General features: G+C 39.7%; 1 protein-coding gene across 5 annotated transcripts in view; it reads right to left on the bottom strand.

Annotated features, from left to right (window-relative positions):
• The window catches only part of PLEKHG1 (pleckstrin homology and RhoGEF domain containing G1), a 135406-nt gene that overhangs the window by 26145 nt on the left and 91269 nt on the right, over positions 1 to 17992 (bottom strand). For all 5 annotated transcript variants that reach the window (XM_082757218.1, XM_082757215.1, XM_082757216.1 and 2 more), the window contains 2 exons: positions 6400 to 6500; positions 472 to 541 (listed from right to left, as the gene is read on the bottom strand). In XM_082757218.1, coding sequence (XP_082613344.1) covers positions 472 to 541; positions 6400 to 6500 — 171 coding nt within the window. The remainder of the gene's footprint in view (positions 1 to 471; positions 542 to 6399; positions 6501 to 17992) is intronic.

Raw genomic sequence — 17992 nt, 5'->3', positions numbered from 1 at the left:
AAGATGCTGTTGGCCTTCACTGCAATGGCGTACCGCAGATACACTTGTGCTCCATGACCCCAGATCCTTTTCTGCTGAGCTGTTCACTGGTCAGCCAGAACCTGCCCACAGGTGGGGTTGTTCCATTTCAGGCATAAGACTTTGCATTTGCCCTTACTACATTCTCCTTCAATTCGACATAGTTTGTTTGAAGTGATAACAACATGCCACAAGCCTGACTGCAATGTGGCAAAAATACATCCAACACTAGGTTCTTCCAGTCCTTACAAAAGATCAGCTGCTAGATAAATTTTTAAACACGGAACAGAGACATACCACTATTGTCTACCAAGAGAAATTCCTTTGTTTTCTGTTGATTTGCTAACTTTTCTTGGTTGAAATAAAAATTAGGTCTCGAAAGTAATTAATTTTACTTTCCCATATCATTCTGCAATAGGCGTTGTACTGCAGAATCTTGCAGTAGCCTCTTACCTTGGAAACAAAACAGTCTGCTATAGCAACAGGATCATTTTCACAGTTTTCCAAATCTTGCAGAAGTTCACTAAAACAAAGAACAGAAAAATCCAAGACAATTATTTCACATCTCAGAATAGACACACACATATACCCTAGAGCCAGACACTTCCACTGTTCATGGCAGTGATACCCAAAGCACTTATGATGGAGGTAGTCCAAAAAAGGTTACTAGAAACCCTCTGGCTCCCCTGCATAGACCTTCCATTTTCCAATGAACTGGCCCACGTAAACAGACTTCTTTGTTTCTTTTCAGAATATAAATACACCATCTTATAAAACAGGGTCAAAACTGGACTGAGTCAAACATACAGTTCTGGTTCCTAACGCATAAAACACAACAGTATCTTAGCTCTGTTCAGTGCTACAGGCATTGCTCCTCTCCCATACAGATAAGACACTCAGATTTGGATGTCCACAGCTGCACTGTATCTCCACATGTACCAAACATATTTTTTTCTTATGCACAATCAAGCTGTTACCTGCACATGCACAGAAATTCCAGTTCTGGTACCACAACGTGTGATCAAAATAAACAACTGCTTATCTTTTTTGCCAATATGATAAGTCACATTAATTGACTTTATATACGCTTTAATTGATTCTAACAAATGGTGGCGTCATAGTAACTGCAGCACTGGAATACTTGCTCCTGTCAAAAAACTAATAAAGTCAAGCGACCACAAAACTTTATGGTCTCTTCCTCCTAGGTATGAAGCCATGTAGAGAAGCTTTCTCTCTGGAGACAGATGAGCATGCTAGGAAAATGGTATTCCCACATACTTAAACATGCAAGTCACCACAATGACCATGGACTGCCAATCTATGCAAAGATGAGTGCCTTTCTCCAGAATGACTGCTCTTCTATGAAACGCATAGTGGTGTAGTCAGAGGGTTGTTTAGCTTGTACATCAGCTGACACAGTCAAACCAAACAAAATTTAAAACACGCTGAAGCACATGCCCTGTCCTATAAAGATTTTGTATGTTTCAGTAGCTTGACGTGACTGAGGTGGATGAGGAGCTAGTCCGAAAAACATGGATGAGAAGCAGGAATGTGTTACATATACAAGAAGAACAGTAATAAGTTCACACAGGAAGATTTGTCTACCTTTAGTGGGTCTCTTCACTGAAGAAAAGTGGTGAGCCAGGAAAAAGTTTTCTGGAAGGGAATATATAAATTCTACATGCATAAAAATAAAATCTAACTGAGAGGATTTTATATTTTTGACATGCCAAGCAGGAAATGAATTCACTATAACAGGAGCAAAGCAATAATGGAGTATGTTCACTATCATATGAAATTCAGTTCTGGAAAGCCAATTCAGTGAAAGAAAGAGTTCAAGCAGCAGAAGAAAACCTCAAAGGTCTCTCGTTGATCCTAATATTCTTTAGTCTTACTGAAAGATGTACTCAGAATACCAACAGGAATAAAAATAAAAATAAAAATAAAAGAATTTTCTCATCAGATGTTTTTTCGTTTAGTGCTACTTCTCTCCCAGTTCACAGCTGGTTCCCTGAATGAGTTTTGCATAAGAGTTGCTAAACTTGTATCTAGGGAACTACCCTTTTCCCTTCTAAGCAGACACAATTTCCCTGTGTAAGTAAGAATAGGAGTAAAACAGAAAAATTTCCTGACTTGTTCTTTGCTCCTGTAATTACTGGGGGAAGGAAGGGGAGAAATCAGTAATCAGTCACATTGAAAAAAAGACAGACAAAGAACTTAGGTTAGGCGGTCACTAAGCCACTCTGTATAGCAATAATTTAACCTCCACACCTCAGATTTTCCCTTCATTAAAATCAGAATAAAAATATGACCCTTGCTTGATAGCCCACATCAGTGAAGATCCTTTAAATCAGCAAAAGAAAGAAGCTGTAGCAATGCTGAGCATAACCATTAATTATAACAGCTGTTTCCACAAATGAGTTTTGGAAATAACATCAAATACACTGAACAAGCTCAGCGTATTCCTGTAAGTAGAGGTTCTCCTGATGTTTTAGAATACATTCAATTGCCATTTTGTTCCTACTGGTCTCCTTTAATACTATATTATTTTTCCTGCATGATACAGTAATATTGCATTTAAAGTTTTCATATATTCATGCAATGGGTCCAGGTTTATGCAGTAAATGTGTTGGTGGCTCGTGTCTTCAGCACAAGCACAAAATGTAAGGGTTGTGCTTTGAATGATTTTGTTAGCTGTACTGCACTCTCTTTTGTCTCATCTTGCAGATGAGACAAAGAATGGGATTGGTAAAAGCAGCCTGCCACTGTGTAACAACAGCGAATCTGCGAAAAACTTAAAGAAATCCCTATAATAACACACTGACGTGTGAAAGAGAGAGTTTATAATTATGCATTTAAACACCTGACAACAGAAGTAGTGGAGAGAAAGCAGAAGTTCCCTTCACCTGGGTATCCAGATGTTTTACACTTTCCACAGATAGTAATGGAGCTCTTAGCATCCATGGTTACTTATGCCAATGGCCCAGGCAGGAAGGGAGCACAAGGAAGCACTGGGAAAAAATGTGATGCTCTTGCAGCTGAACTGCTAACAAGACTCAAGCTGAAATACATCACGAATGCCAGTGCTCTTTAAAACCATGAACTAAATTATGCAGCTTGGGTTGTTATGGTCTGGAAAAATGTGATCATCATCAATAGCTAATGATAAGTCCTTTGGGATGAGAGAGGTAAATGTAGAAAGACAGACAATTTTTTATGAAATGAACTTGTTACCTTTACAAGTCAAATGAACATAAGTCTCATTACACTATCTTTTAGGATGTTCTGACATTTTGGAGCATGAATTATTTTCAAGACGAAACACTTAACTTCCCCTCTCAGTGGGTAAAGACTGTTAGGTCCGTATGAAGATGCTGACTACAGGAGGTGAAGAGGAATAAGTTAAATCCATTTACAGGTCTGTAGATAACTAATACTTGCACACAAACAAGTTATGCACTTTTTCATTGTATTCATTGTATCATCACCACACTATTTTAAAAAAGACCCAGGATTTTTTCATCTCGTTCTTGATCTGAATTGGTGAAAAAGAAAGATGATAATGACAGGCATCTCGGATGGGCCAGCTTTGGTGGAATAGAAGGAACAGAAAGAGGCAGAAAGGGAACAGCATTATTTGTCCTGCTGAAAATTTCACCCATGATGAAAAACAGTTGCAGTGTGCAGCCTAACCATAAATGCTAACGTATTATCAAAAAAAATCATTATCATGATGCCTAACAACATTCAAAGCTAAAAGGGACATAGCAAGCACAATCTGGTCCTTGTGGCTGAATAATTTCATTATATAAAAATCTAGAAAATTTATCTGAAGAGTTCAGATTTTTACTAAAAAAAGATATAAATTATACTTGATATAATCACACTGCTACAAATATTTTGTGACAAAAACTAGTATCTCCACACTCAAAAAAAATTCCTTTTCCTTTAAAGGCGAGCTCTTACAGGTTTTATGAAGGCTCTTCCCAACAAGAAGTCAACCACTGCCACCATGAAGCTCAGAGCAGAGGAACTGCTGAAGATGGCAGCTGTACCGAAGAGCCCTGCACAGCATCTGCGTGCTTCAGTAGTCACTGATGGACAAAGAGCATGCACGATCTCTGTTGGCAGCAGAGGTTTCAGCTTGGCCTCTCTTAAGACCGGCTGAGTGTTGGTAGAAGTATGAACCTATGCATGTTTCACCACAGAATTCCCATTTCAGAATGAAGTCACGCTATTGCGAATTTATCCCAAATCGTTGCTGGAAAGAATCTCAACAGGAGAGGCCAGAGAAGTAAGGCAGCAAATGATGATTTAGAGGATGCTTCCCCCTTCCGAATAAATCAATAAATAGTGAGGGAGCTTCTTCCAACAGATGGAGAAGGACTGGTGGAATATGGTCAATAATTCTACTTTAAGAAACAGCTTTCCAAAAAGAGATCACAAAGGACTAGCAGTTAGCATCCTGACTATCATTTCTGCTATTCAATACAACACCTGACAAAAAGTCATTTCAGTAAATGGCATTTCTCACATCTATACAGGCCACAGAAGCCCAAGATTAAAAAGTTTCATCACTGATTAATCATCACATTCAGAGTTGAGAAAAACATGGTCATTCTGAAACTATGAAATCATTCTCACAAAAAGCATCTGAAACTACTAACTCAGAACTGCCAAGTGGAACTTATTCAAAGGTAAAAATAAACGAAGAGGCTATAGAGTATGTTCAGGACCCAGAAGCTACATGCCAAGTTTCACACAGGAGGGAACTTTATCCTTGAAGCTATATTAGGATCTACAGTGCGTGTTGACTCTTAAAAAATCTCACAATTTCCATGTAGAATTTTGAATCGTGATGCCTGAAATACATTAGCAATTTACTAGAGGCTTTGGACAACTTTCCAGTGAGATTTAACCATTCTAACATATCTATCCCTAGGAGCTCCCAAATTATTATTATTTTTTTTAAATCTTTTTTTTTTTCTTTCTTTTAACCTCTGGAAATCCTTTTTTCTCTCCCTCAAATCATTTATTCTGTATCATGATTAAAAAGGTACTTTTATTCAGTAATATTTGCAATGATGCCTATATAAGTGTGTCCCAACTACGTACCCTGCTATTTCTCTGGCTTTGAAGGATCAGAAAATACAATGGCCACGTCTGTTTTTGTTTTTTTTTTTTTTTTTTTTTTTTTTTCCCATCCTGTGACTATTAGGAAGCTCACAGTCACTGTCTCATGGCTCTAAAACACAGGATCAGACTACCACTATGTATTTTCCATCATGTTAGATATTCAATCAAGTCAGAAGTTGTAGATGAAGCAGGACTTAGCAGCTTTCCTGAAAGTGTATTTCCCATACTGTGCTGTAGATGCAAGACTCAGAAAAGGATTTTAGGTTTCAACTTTGTCCAACATCTCTAAATAATCTACCTCCACTCTCCCCTTTGATGCTGAACAGTGATCCCCAGCAGCAGAAGCACTTTAAAATACTTTCCCATGATGACAGAAAAATACTAAAGAAGCTCTTTGACAGGGGTCCTTCACTTCAGAATCCTCTTTTTATTTAAGGAAATTATTTGGTGTTCTTCAAAGATTACAACAGTTTGGGATATCTTTTGTCAACTACAGTAAGGCGAAGACATCTTTTACAGGAATAATGGGACATAGAAGACATGGGAACTTTATGCCATTAGGTTTGTTGCATTGATCACATGTTCAGGTTTTCCTTAAATACTGAGTAAGTTAATTATTTTTTATAACAGAGGATTCAGTCAAAAGTAGCAGTAGCATGCTCCTAAAACTGCAGATACTGCAGATCTCACACAATCTGGGACCAGCTATAGAAGCAAGAGAAATTTTACTTGAAGTTCCCATTATATGCTAGAATCCCATTTGCAGAGTTTCAGAGAAGGCTGTAAAGATACCTAACAGAAGTATTCAATACATAGCAAGGTACTTGAACACAGCTTTGATAAATTATTTCAGGGAGTGCCTAGTAGTTTAAAATGTTACAAAAACCAGATATATGTCAGTACTCCAAAGGACCTAATATAATAGGGATAAAATATTGCCTGTTTAGTGAGACAAAAGTTTAATTCATGGTGGTCTTGCACTAGGTTCAGCTGGAGCACAGAGCAGGTTAGGTTTATATTTATGGAAATACCCAGCATGAAAACAGAAGTAGTAAATGAAGACCACGCTTGATTCATTAAACCAGCAGCTACATAATCTGATCTCAGCAAACCAACCCAGCTGAGAATCAAATACCATTTCTCAATTTATATATCTTGGCTGTATTACAGTGATAAAAAACTATTTACTTGGTTTGCTCCCTCCCATCAACACAGGCTGCTTCATTTAGTTAAACACTAATTTACCTGTTGAAATGGTAGATATCCCGTATGTTTCCAAACAAGGCTGATCTCTCTTCTGTCCCCAGGGACAGCTTGGATTGGTCAGTGATACAATCGAGGTAATCCTACAAGAGAAATGAGAATGAAGCCTGTAGACATTTCCTCCTTTTCTAGGTCAGTAAATGGAGCTACCTTTTATTGTTCAAGATGAGTTCCTTCATATCAGTTTCACATTATTATTACAGTAAACCCTTCAGTAGCCTCACTGTGAACAGTCATTCTATTATGAAAGGTAACAGTACTTACCTGTTCACTGAAACCAAGAAAATAACAGAAGACTGAATGCTAAGTTATAGTCCTTAGACTGGACAGCCAACATTTATCTTGCTACTGATATACAAATGTATTCAGATTTCATTCACAGTGACAGCTTAATTGATCATTTAACTGGCTCAGAGACAAAAAAAAATGTACAAAAATATGTACAAAAAAAAAATGAAGAATGTCATTTAATAGTCTTAGTAACAGAAAACCTATATAATCAAGAACTGAAAACATAGAAACAACAAGGGCTCAGAAAAGCAAAAACTACCAAAAAAAAATCTTTTAAAACCGTAGCTGGAAAAAAACAAACACACACAACACAGAGATTGTAGAGGACAGAAGATCCCAGAGTATATACACACATGCAATTTAACCAAACGTACAGTTACATTGCAAACTACTGTGGTATATGTTTTAGCAAAGACTTTAGCAAATACTTTCACATTTACAAGAGTGTCTCATCCAATGACTTCAACTGAATAGGAACAAGAGAACTAGAAAAAAGATCAGGCCAGCATTGTTCTAGCAGAACAACTTTCCCATTTCTCCCCCATTTTGATAAGAGCTCAGCTCCCAAAGCATCACCTTTCATTCCATTGCTGCTTCAGTGTTAAAATTTCCTCAGCTAAGGGCAAACAAATCCACTGGGCTTTTTAACTAACTTCAACTCATAAACCAAGAAACCCAATGTGCTGCCACATCCATGAAGAAATTCTGCTAGAGGATGGAAAACAATAAAAGAAAAGTGAAAACAGCTGAAACAATGTGAAATAAAAATAAATAAAATCCCTTAGCCTGGGGTTAGACAACGCGGTGTGGCAACCCACCAAAAGCAACACAGCATTCCACTGCTCGGCAAGGAAGGAACCCTGTGAAACGTCAACTAGACCATGAAAACTTCTAAGATGCAACTGCGTGCCAGAGTCATAAAGAAAAAAATATTACACAACACATGCACTGGACAAGATTCATTCTCCGAAAATCCAAAGACGACAAAGGGTTTGGATCAGACATTGATCTGACCTTTGGATTTTAGATGCTCTTGTTAGGATGGTTATGAATTACAGCACTCAATTCTCTATCCCCATGTTCTTTGCAACTGAGATGGTGTAAGCAGAGTCACAGGTCCTAGTCCTAACACTCAATAATCCACATTTGGTATTTGGTTACCAAATTAAATCTACCCCTCATCACCACCAAAAAAAAAAAAAAAGAGTTTTGTTGTTGTTGTTTGTTTGTTTGTTTTTATTTTTTTATTTTATTTTTTTTTTTCCAACAGGAAGAAAACAAGCATATTCAAATGCAACTTCAGTGTCTTTAAGAACAACAACAAGCAGCAGTGGGCAAGCAAGTAGGCACATCCCAGAAAGCCTTCTCATCTCTTCTGTGATGGACATCTGTACTGTACCTTCTTGCAGCCTCCTAGTCCCAGCCTGTCCTTGAAATGCATTTGTGCAGTAAGCCATTGGAATGGCATCCCTGGGACTGCCTGAATTTGTTTTCATTTCATTTATACTCAGATATTCATTTTAATAATATTCATTTATACTCATAAGCTGTAGATGAGTAAAAGGTTTGGGAATTCTGGTGAGGCAGGCCGGATTGCAGCATGTAGTATGCTAGCTCAAAGGCAGTAGATGATAGTTTCAGGGCTACTCCAATGACAGCAATAAATAACTTTTTCTGTCCACTAATACAAATGTACATTTAACAGTGAAGAACAAAAGCTCCAGCGGAGCCGTGATTCTCCAAAAACATTTGAGCATTGCAGGAGCACTGTAGCATCTTTAGCTAGTGTGGTGTGGTGTGTTACAGAGGAATGGAAATCTCACAGTAACTCCAACTCTCAAGTAACTCCACACAGCCTGTTTATTGAATAAAGAGGAGTTTCTTTCAAACTCCATCTCAGAATGGGTTTCTTAAAAAACAAACAAACAAACAAAAAACAGTCCAGAGTCTTTTTTTTTCCCCAGTATTGTAGACAGTTTTAAAAGCATAACCTCCTATATGCTCCTTTTGTCCTCCAATCCCATTTTTCTCCACATATGTACATGTATATTTTTCTCAGTCTTTTACCAACTTTTAGCAAGAAATAAGGAACCGGGCCCTTTCTAAGGCTCCTGCCAAGAAAAAGCCTGCAGGTGCTTTGGCAGTTTTCCAGCATTCCAGCAGCATGTGCCAGGATCAGGTTATCCCACGCACGCACAGCTTGTGCTCTCTGCTGCGAAAAGTTCCCCGAGACTGCACCTCTAGCCTCCATGTCCTCCCAGCATCAGATCAGAAACAAACTTGAAACAAATGGCTGGGTTTTTGCTTACTTAGGGTAAAGGGAGACAGTTCTTCATTAAAAATGCTCGGATGCGAGGATGGCGGTTGCAGGCCCATCCTCACAAAGCAGTCTGACAAAGTCCGGGCACGCTGCAGCAGCAGCACGTGGCTTGCAGTGACACAGCAAGTGGGACCTTTCTGGTTATATTGCTTTATAGAGTATGTGTGCTCTCATAAAGTTTCATGAACTCATCCGGGAAACTGATGCAGTATCGGCATATAGCCTTCTGCAAGGACAACAGCAGGAGCAGATCAAAGCTACCCCGCCATGGGGTTTTTCCTAATTATTTCTTAGCAAGTGGTACTTTACCCCCATGGTAGTCACTGCAACCTCCTGCAGCATATCAACAGCTGTTATCATCTGAAGCCATAATGAAAGGTTTGGAGCTAGGAGATAACAGAGCAGGCTGCAGCCATAATGACACGGTGCAGAAATCAACAAAATTTATCAGAACAGAGCACCGGGCTTATTCGCTTTATTTGTTTCTTGTCAGCATCTACGGACCTTCTGTCAGCACCGAATGATTTGTTTATAACCTTTGCCTTCACTGGTGTTTTATTGCTTCTCTGCAGTTAGAGCAAAACATTTAGCTTACTTTATAAGAGAAACAAAAATAAATGCTGGTCTCTTTAGATTGATTTATGGAGCAAGGTTTGTTCTAATCACATTGCACAATTTTTCCACCCTATTTCCTGAATCTCTCCACAGACTAGAAGAGGCTTGCCGAATGGCTCTGCCTCCCTCGCTGGGTTTGACATTCTCCCCATTTGTCTTTCATCGCTCCGAGTCTATCGGGAAGAATGTCTGTTAGGAGCTTCGCATCTGATGACTGCCTCCTCCTCTGCAATCACCTGAGAAAGATCTCCAGAGGAACAAAATGATGACAACACTAACCTCTGAGGATAAAACAGTAATTGTACGAATTGGAAATGAGAGAAAACTGTCAAGAAAAGAACAAAATGAGCAAAAAGTTCTTTACAGATTGATTGAAACTATTTTTTTTTTCCATGGCCAAAGGTCAGAAACGAAATGCAAATTCACATGGGACGTTTTCATCTAGACACCTATTATCCTTTGAAAACAGGCCCCCGCTTAGCTTTAAAAACATAATAAAAGCTAAACAATAATAAATATTATTGTTTAAATAAATTGTTTATTGCCAGACATTAATGTGGTAATGTTAAAATTACATGTTAAAATTAGAAATGTTAACATAGTAATGTTAATGTGGGTAAAAGCGACATTACCTTGTAAAATATTTTTTCCTGCCCTGAAAGAAACAATTATATCTTCTCTATATATCAAATATATCCTCTATAGAGCAGGAATCTGCACGTATGAAAATCATTAGAGATAAGCAAGAATGTTGAAGGAGTAGTGCTGTTGCATGTGCACACCTTTACCAAATGGCAGACACATGAAATACTGTAAATCTGAATAAATATCAATAACAGGAAAAAGTAACAATAAAAAAATCTTTGTATTCCAGTGCCTAAACACAGGCTGAAGGAGAACGCAAGGCTGCTGTACATCTTTAGACTTCAACAACATGCACTTGACTCAAAAGTTGAGTACTTTCACCAAGAAAACTCGGTCTCTGACCAAAAAACGCCTAAAACCAGGTACTCATCAAAACTCCAGTGACGTCTCATGCTGCAGCAGGAGGAGGAACATGCATTATTAAATCAAGCTAGACCTGCATCCAGGTTGCACAATACCATCGCTCAGACCCCAGTTTTCTGATATTCCCTACTTCTGTACTACCAGAAAGGCAGCCCCTTCTCCTGAATGCTATACCAACCCCCGAGCATGTCATTTGCCCAACTGCCCTCTACCCAACATGATGACAAACGGCGCAGATCAGCTGGTTGTGGACAAGAGGAGCCACTGACATGCTCCAGCAGCCTGGGCTGCCGGCATTATGTTCCCACACTGCTTTGAGGGAAAGGCTGTGGGCCAGAAAGAAAACACGCTGCAAACTGGATCCCAGTTGTAGCCTGCTAGCTAGAGCCACGCTGACCAAACCACAGCTCATCCTTGTAGCCAAAGAGAAGGTTGGGCAACTGCTGCTGTACAACAGTAACTGCTAGAACATGCTCCATGCTGCTGATTACAGAGGTAATTATAATCTCTACCGATGCCCCTTTTGCCTGATTTTTTTTTCTATTCCTTTTTATTATTATTTACTTCATTTGTGGATTTATCTGGTAAGTAGAGAAGCATTGTCTGAATGCCTTGTGGGGAAACAGCATACTATCCACGACAGGTGGCCGAGGACACAGTGCATGTCAGAGCAGCTCTTCTCAATTACTGAAAGTACAGCTGTAACCTGCAGAGAGAAGGTGCACTTGGAAACAATCCCTATGTTGCCTTCTCAACCTGCTTCCTTTGGCTATATCTGGCTGAGGACTTAGAGATTTAAATCAAAGCCCTCTCCTTGCCATATCAAGGCCTACTGTCAATATTTCTCCTTAAAGCACATCACTATCATTATTGCTATTACTTTCTGTGATAGAAGATGATAAATCCATTATTTTAGTGTGGGTCTCGTAATCTGCACAGTGGTTTACCTGGAGACCCCTGTAGCAAAACTTTTCATGCAGCCAAAATTAACACTTTTCGGACTGCTTTCTTCCCTTCATTTTCTGTCTTCCATGTTCTTCCACTTTATTCTCTGCAAAGGGTCACGTATCTGTAGGAAGTTTCATTTTGTCTGAAATCCTCTTTCTATTCTGTGAGTGAAAAAATGCTTGCTCAATTGCTCTTAAAACTATTTCCCAGCTGCCAGTCCCTTTTCAAAGCCCTTGCTCTCTTTAGCCTCACCAGAGAGCCTAACATGTTCTCACTTGGAAGACAGAAACCCATACCCACCAAGATAATTAGCACCCTAACTCCCTGCTTCGGGAGTTCCTCTGCCGGAGAAGCAGGAGCAGCAGCAGCTGTGCTTCAATGCATTACCTGTTTGATTCAACAGAGAAAGTAGTAACTTTTCAATTTTTTTTCTGGGATGGTGAGGATTTGCTAGCTTGCAGAAGGTATCTGCACCTCCCATGAGTAACACAACCACTATCCTAGGCTGTAAGCAACACAGTCATGTTGTCATACGATGTCATACAGATAAATACTTATATTTCATTAATATAAGCCTTTTTTTTTTTTTAACTGTAGATGCAGTTTGATTACTATAAAACCCTGCACTTTATTTCTGCCACAGATGTTACATATTAATGTCACCAGTAAATCAAACTAAAAAAAATAAAACAAAATCTTGTACTGTCCACCATATAGCGGACTTCTCTACATGCAAAAATGGAATTAAATAAAAAAGGAAATTTCTGTGAGCATATCTTTCTACCTTCTACATGTACTTTAAGCAGAAAGTGAAGACTTTTATTAGTAGCAGTATTTTTACAGATATCTGAAGCAGACAAATCCAGACATAGGCCAAAGCATGAACAGGTCTGAAAAGACAGCGCCTGCCTGGGGCTAAGCACAGCAGGGCACAGCCCTGCCACCAGGTGACCACCAGAGCCAGGGGCTGTGTGAGGAAAACCCGGGCTCAGAGCTCTAAGCAAAGCCACACAGCCTCCTCTGCTCATGCCAGCAAAGAGAGCAGAAAGGTCCTGGGTGCCGGGTACCTCCTATTCCCTTATTTCCCTTCATGTACCCTAGGACTTTGAATGTAAAACTGATACTTCATGCTGGGAGAGAGAGTCCTGCCATTGTGGGGATCTCAGCTCCCCACAGCCTTGTCCGTGGGCTCCCACACAGCCGCCCCCATGCTGGAAGCAATCTAACCCTGCTGTCAGGGGAGAAGGGCAAGGAGAATATATCCCACCGCAAACAGCCAGCAAGCCTCTGAAGAGGAATGGTAGAAGTAAACCCCATGTTTTATACAATCCATTACTACGTGTGGTGTGTGACTGATCCCCTTCCTCTCTGATTTTCACGCAGAACAGCAGTCTCTGAAGTGGCAGGATGCTGCCCTGCTGATATCAGTCCTCTCCCCAGGCACCACGTGGATGGAGGTGGTGGAGGAAGCTGTATAAACTCACCGTTGTTTATGGCCAGCTTCCTCGGCGTAGCCAATTCACACATGCAGCCGGCTTACAGCCTACAGATTACAGCAGTAAAGCCGGCGTGGTGATCCAGTAAGACGATACTGCCCACTGACTGCATGCAGCAGGGCAAAGATTGATGGGGAGAGCACTCGTGAGAACATGATATGAAGAAAGACTAAAAATAGAGAAGCGCATTTCAGTTTTCTTTCCACTGTTCAACACTGCAGAGTAAGGTGACCATGACAGACTTCTTGCATTTTCCACAGTTAGGGGTCTACAGGATAGGATGTTTACAGAGCATTGTATCAACTTTCACCTACAGAACAAAAGAAGGGTATTTTTTTCCCTCACATCACTATTCTCAAGCAACAGATTTTCTACAACCAACATGCCTCCCTCCCTCATCTTATAGATGTTACAACACCGCCTCATTTGCAGATACTAAGGACGGGAAGTAGTGACCTCTGGTAGGTTGCCTTGGCTTCTTCTGCATGCATGGAAAGCCACAGTGGGAGTACATGTCAGCCAAAATTAGCTGTGACGAATTCCTGAGTCCTAACACTATGCCTTGCACCTCTAAAACATGCTCACTCGTTGGTTTTGACTGCCTGTGAGCAGTTGTGCCCATAAGCATGCACAGGGCTGCATACAACGTCTGAAAATTTCTAGGGCATGTCAATGTCAACAGTGCAAGAATCAGGAGACCTGGTTGCAGGACCTCAAGGATAGACTGTTTTCATGGATTTTGCCTTCTTAGCAGAGGAGAATTTTTGCTTGAATGAAATACAATCGAAGTTTAATAATATTCCCCTGTTCACCTGCAGGTATTTCATGCCAAAATCTCCCATCCTAAAAAGACACCCTGGAAGGCAGTCTGTCAATTAAATCAAGGTGTAATTTGATAGGGATGCGCTAAAAGCGCTCATAATGTGAAACTGGGATTCATGGATCATGCACAGACAAATCCCCTAAATCGTCCATCATCTCTGAAGATGATATGGGTAAGTCACTGGGAACAGAAACTCACATGTAATGCCACTTACACACTTCAGCACACTAACTTATTGAAGTCGTAACCCACTGATTAAAACCACGTTCCATGTTTATCTTCGGGTATCAGCAAGCACCAACTGATAAATCACAGCTACAGGAATTTTGCCCAGAAGCTGGCACTAAGAATTGCTACTCAGAGGTATGATAAGACATAAATTCAGAGAGCAGATGGAGATCATGGGATGATAACAAATGCTATCAGTAGTTTACTGACATGTCATTGAAGAGCTATGTGAGGCCCCCATCCAACTGGCTTCCTAAAGATATAAGGAAATAGAAGAAATAAGCTACAATAGTAAGGAAAGACAAATGAAAACATTAACCAGCAGTTAGGATGTCAAATGGTTTGTAGTCGCTAGGCAGATGAAGTAAGTACTCTGCAAACTTCTGTATCAAAGTCTACAATTGAGGCTTGACATCATCAGAATAAATCAGCAGCAGCACTCAAAAAACTAGTGTTTTTTTTTGTTTTTTTTTTTTTTTTTTAAAGAAAGTATCATCTAAAGATGTGCAATGATTATGAATTCTAAAAAAAGAAACTCAAAGTTCTTCTGGATATTTACGTTAATCCTCACAACAGTGCTTACTCTGTCTGACTATAACCTTATTAAACCAGTGTCAAGCAAAGTGCAGAAATTTTATAAGGTGTATTTAGTCCTTGAATGTGGGACACAGCTGGGAAAGGAACCTAAATCTTATCCTGTTGACTATTGCCTGTTATACAAGCTGTCCCCAGTTTGTACAGTAAATGACTGTTGCCAATTTTTTAAGGTGATCTTGATATCCCTGCTAGTTAAATGAGGCATTCCAAAAGAGAAATATTAATTTTAAAACACAAGAAGGGAAACTGCAACAGTCTGTTTTCCAAAGAATGAAAATGCAAACCCAGCATGATGAAGAAAATGTGCACACATCCTAAACATGCATTTATCTTAACCTTAGTAACCACACGATTCCCAGAGATTTATTGATAGATTTTATCAGTAATACATGAACAGCAATGAAGTGGAAGGTTATAGCAGTGGGTGGTTTCCAACTGAAAACGTAAGAAACTATGTTATTTGCAAAATGGTCTTCTCATGAAACCACAAAAAATTGCAACTAGCACCACACCTTAATCCATGGGAGTGGTGAGAAGGAAAAAAGAGTGCTATGCGGTCTGTTAAGCCTTCAGGTTTAAAGGGCATGGGTTACTAGAAGAACACAGTTCACCAATAAGTAATGTTTAATAATGAGGATAAAACAAATTAAAAATGCTCAAATATTTTCATGGACCAGAAGGGAAATGGTCATAATAAGTTATTAAAATTCCAGAAACCATGGGCTGGCGGCAGTCTCAGTAGTTAGTTTCAATGTAATATATCGCTTCCAAATTTCAGAATTCCCTTACAGAAATCCCACTCATTGTGCAAAAAAAAAAAATACATCATCTTATTAAGCACTTAAATATTTACTGAGAACTTAGCAGCATAAGCCCACAACTCCTCTTCCCTGCCTCTCAGCTCTCATCCCTACTCCTCCCAGTTGTGCTGCCTACCCTTGCCAGGCTTTCTTGCCTGGAGCCACCATGCTGCTCTTCAGAGCTCCCCATCCACTGACAGTGAGCAAATGGCAGCCACAAGGCAGAGGTTAACAGGGCCATCTTTTGTAACTTTCTAAATGACAACAGGGCTCTACACATCTCACTGAAGAGTAATATAACCTCATGGTCCAGCCTCAGTCTTGTTAGAGGAACAAAGTTTCATGCTGAGGTTCCTTTGCAGACCACACGCGCTCCTAAACTGTGCATTCTCTATTTAACCTTTTCTTACCTCCCCCCTCCAAAATGAAAAGAATAGAGCTTTCCAGAACAGAAGATTAATTTTCACCCTTTTATTTTATTCATTTGCATTTACAGAATCAAAGAATTGTTGAGGTTGGAAGGGACCTCCAGAGATCACCTAGTTCAACCCCCTTGCTCAAGCAGGGTCAGCCAGAGCATATTATGCAGGATGGCATCTGGGCAGGTTTTGAGTATCTCCTGAGAAGGAGACTCCACCACCTCTCTGGGTAGCCTGTTCCAGTGCTCTGTCTCCTGAACTGTAAAGAAGTTCTTCCTCATACAGCAATGAAACCTCCTGTGGTTTAATTTATACCTATTACCCCTTGCCCTGTCACTGGCCACCACTAAGAAGAGTTTGGCCCCATCATCTTTACATGGCCCCCTCAGGTATTTGCAGAGATTGATGAGATCCCCTCTCAATCTTCTCTTCTCTTGGCTAAACAGGCCCGGCTCGCTTAGTCTTTCCTCCTGGGACAGATGCTCCAATCCCTTAATCATCTTTGTAATCATCTTTGTAAGCATTTAGAAAGCATACAGGAGGCTGCAGACAGCAGAGCCCAGAGATGTATCCACTGCTGAAAGACGAGTCCACCAGCAGCTGCAGTCAGGCTTTTCAGCCATTCTTTAGCTTGCTGGCACAGCAGCAGCTATCACTGCTGCTCATCTTCCACCCACAGCATAGAAAAAACTCACAGTGCATTTACTGACACCTCATTTAGAACCACAGCCTAACTCACTTTTTTGTGCTGTCCAAGCAGAGCTGACCTACAACACAAAGTTACAGCTATATATTTGTACTGCCATGATGCACACAGCCCATCCATACACTAAGGCTCTGCAATGGGTCTCTGACTCAAAAAGTTTCTACAGCCTTGGACTAAGATAAAAGCTAGATGTCAAGTTCAGGTGCAGAAAACACAAGGCAATACTGACATTTTATCCAGCACCTTTCAAATACTCAGAATAAAGTATTTTTATATATCTTCTGGATAAAGGATATTAATGAATATTACTAGCAGAATTAAGACTGTGCAGTGATAATGCAGCTAAGAAAAAACATGCATCTATATATTTAATCATGATTTTACATATTTTGTATGAGGTTTGTATACAAATGGCTCCCTGTCACAATACGAGCACTTCCCTCTCACCATGTAAGCTAGGTTACTTCTGGTTGTTCACAACACTATATTCCTACTATACAACTAGAAACAAACTTTTTTTCCAAAACCCAGAATGCTTCTCACATGCCCAGAAAAACAAGTTCTAGGTTTTGTTTGCATTTGGTTTTGGTATGGTTTCTTTTCAGGGTGCATACGATCCCACATACATAGCTGGCAAAATATTTTTGTTCAAGATCTTGGAGTTTCAGAAACAACTTCATCTTAGATTATTTAAAACACAAATATGAACAATATTTAGTGTATACTTCCATCATTTTTGGATGCCCCAGGATGTTTAATATGGCTCACACCCAGGAAGCAAGATGTCCACCTGGAAAACTGGACAGTCCTACTGCCTCAGAAAAGAGTAGTCTTGTCTTATTAACCATAAATATTTCTCAAAGGTAGCCAGAACAGTTTTGTTTTTTTTTACACCTGTTCGGTAACATACCTGGTGTTGCTACTAGATACCTCACCTTTCAGCAATCTCCAGTGGAGAAAATGGTCTTGATCTGCAGACAACAAATCCAGAAAAAAAGACAACACATTGGATTCTCCAATAGAGCTGCCTTCAAATTTATTACTGATTTTTAAGTGGAACATTTTCTGCTCCAATTTATATTGATGTAACTCTGGATAAACTAGGCTGACATAAAGAAGGTCTTTTAGATATGCACTGAGATAGTCAAGCACAATTTAGTTTCAGCTATCATATCTCAATATTACTGGAAAATACTTTCCTTGCTTTTTAGCCATGCTTTCCCTGAGGTCAATCTGAATTTGACACAGCCTTTCCTTCATGGATGAGAAGCAAGCGGTGGGAAAATTCATCAGCTCAAAGGAACACTAACCACAGTTAAAGTTA

Source organism: Aythya marila (genome assembly GCF_965140915.1).
Source record: "Aythya marila genome assembly, chromosome: 3".
NCBI lineage: Eukaryota > Metazoa > Chordata > Aves > Anseriformes > Anatidae > Aythya > Aythya marila.
The sequence above is the reverse complement of the archived record's forward strand: the minus strand, read 5'-3'. Positions and strand labels throughout refer to the sequence as shown.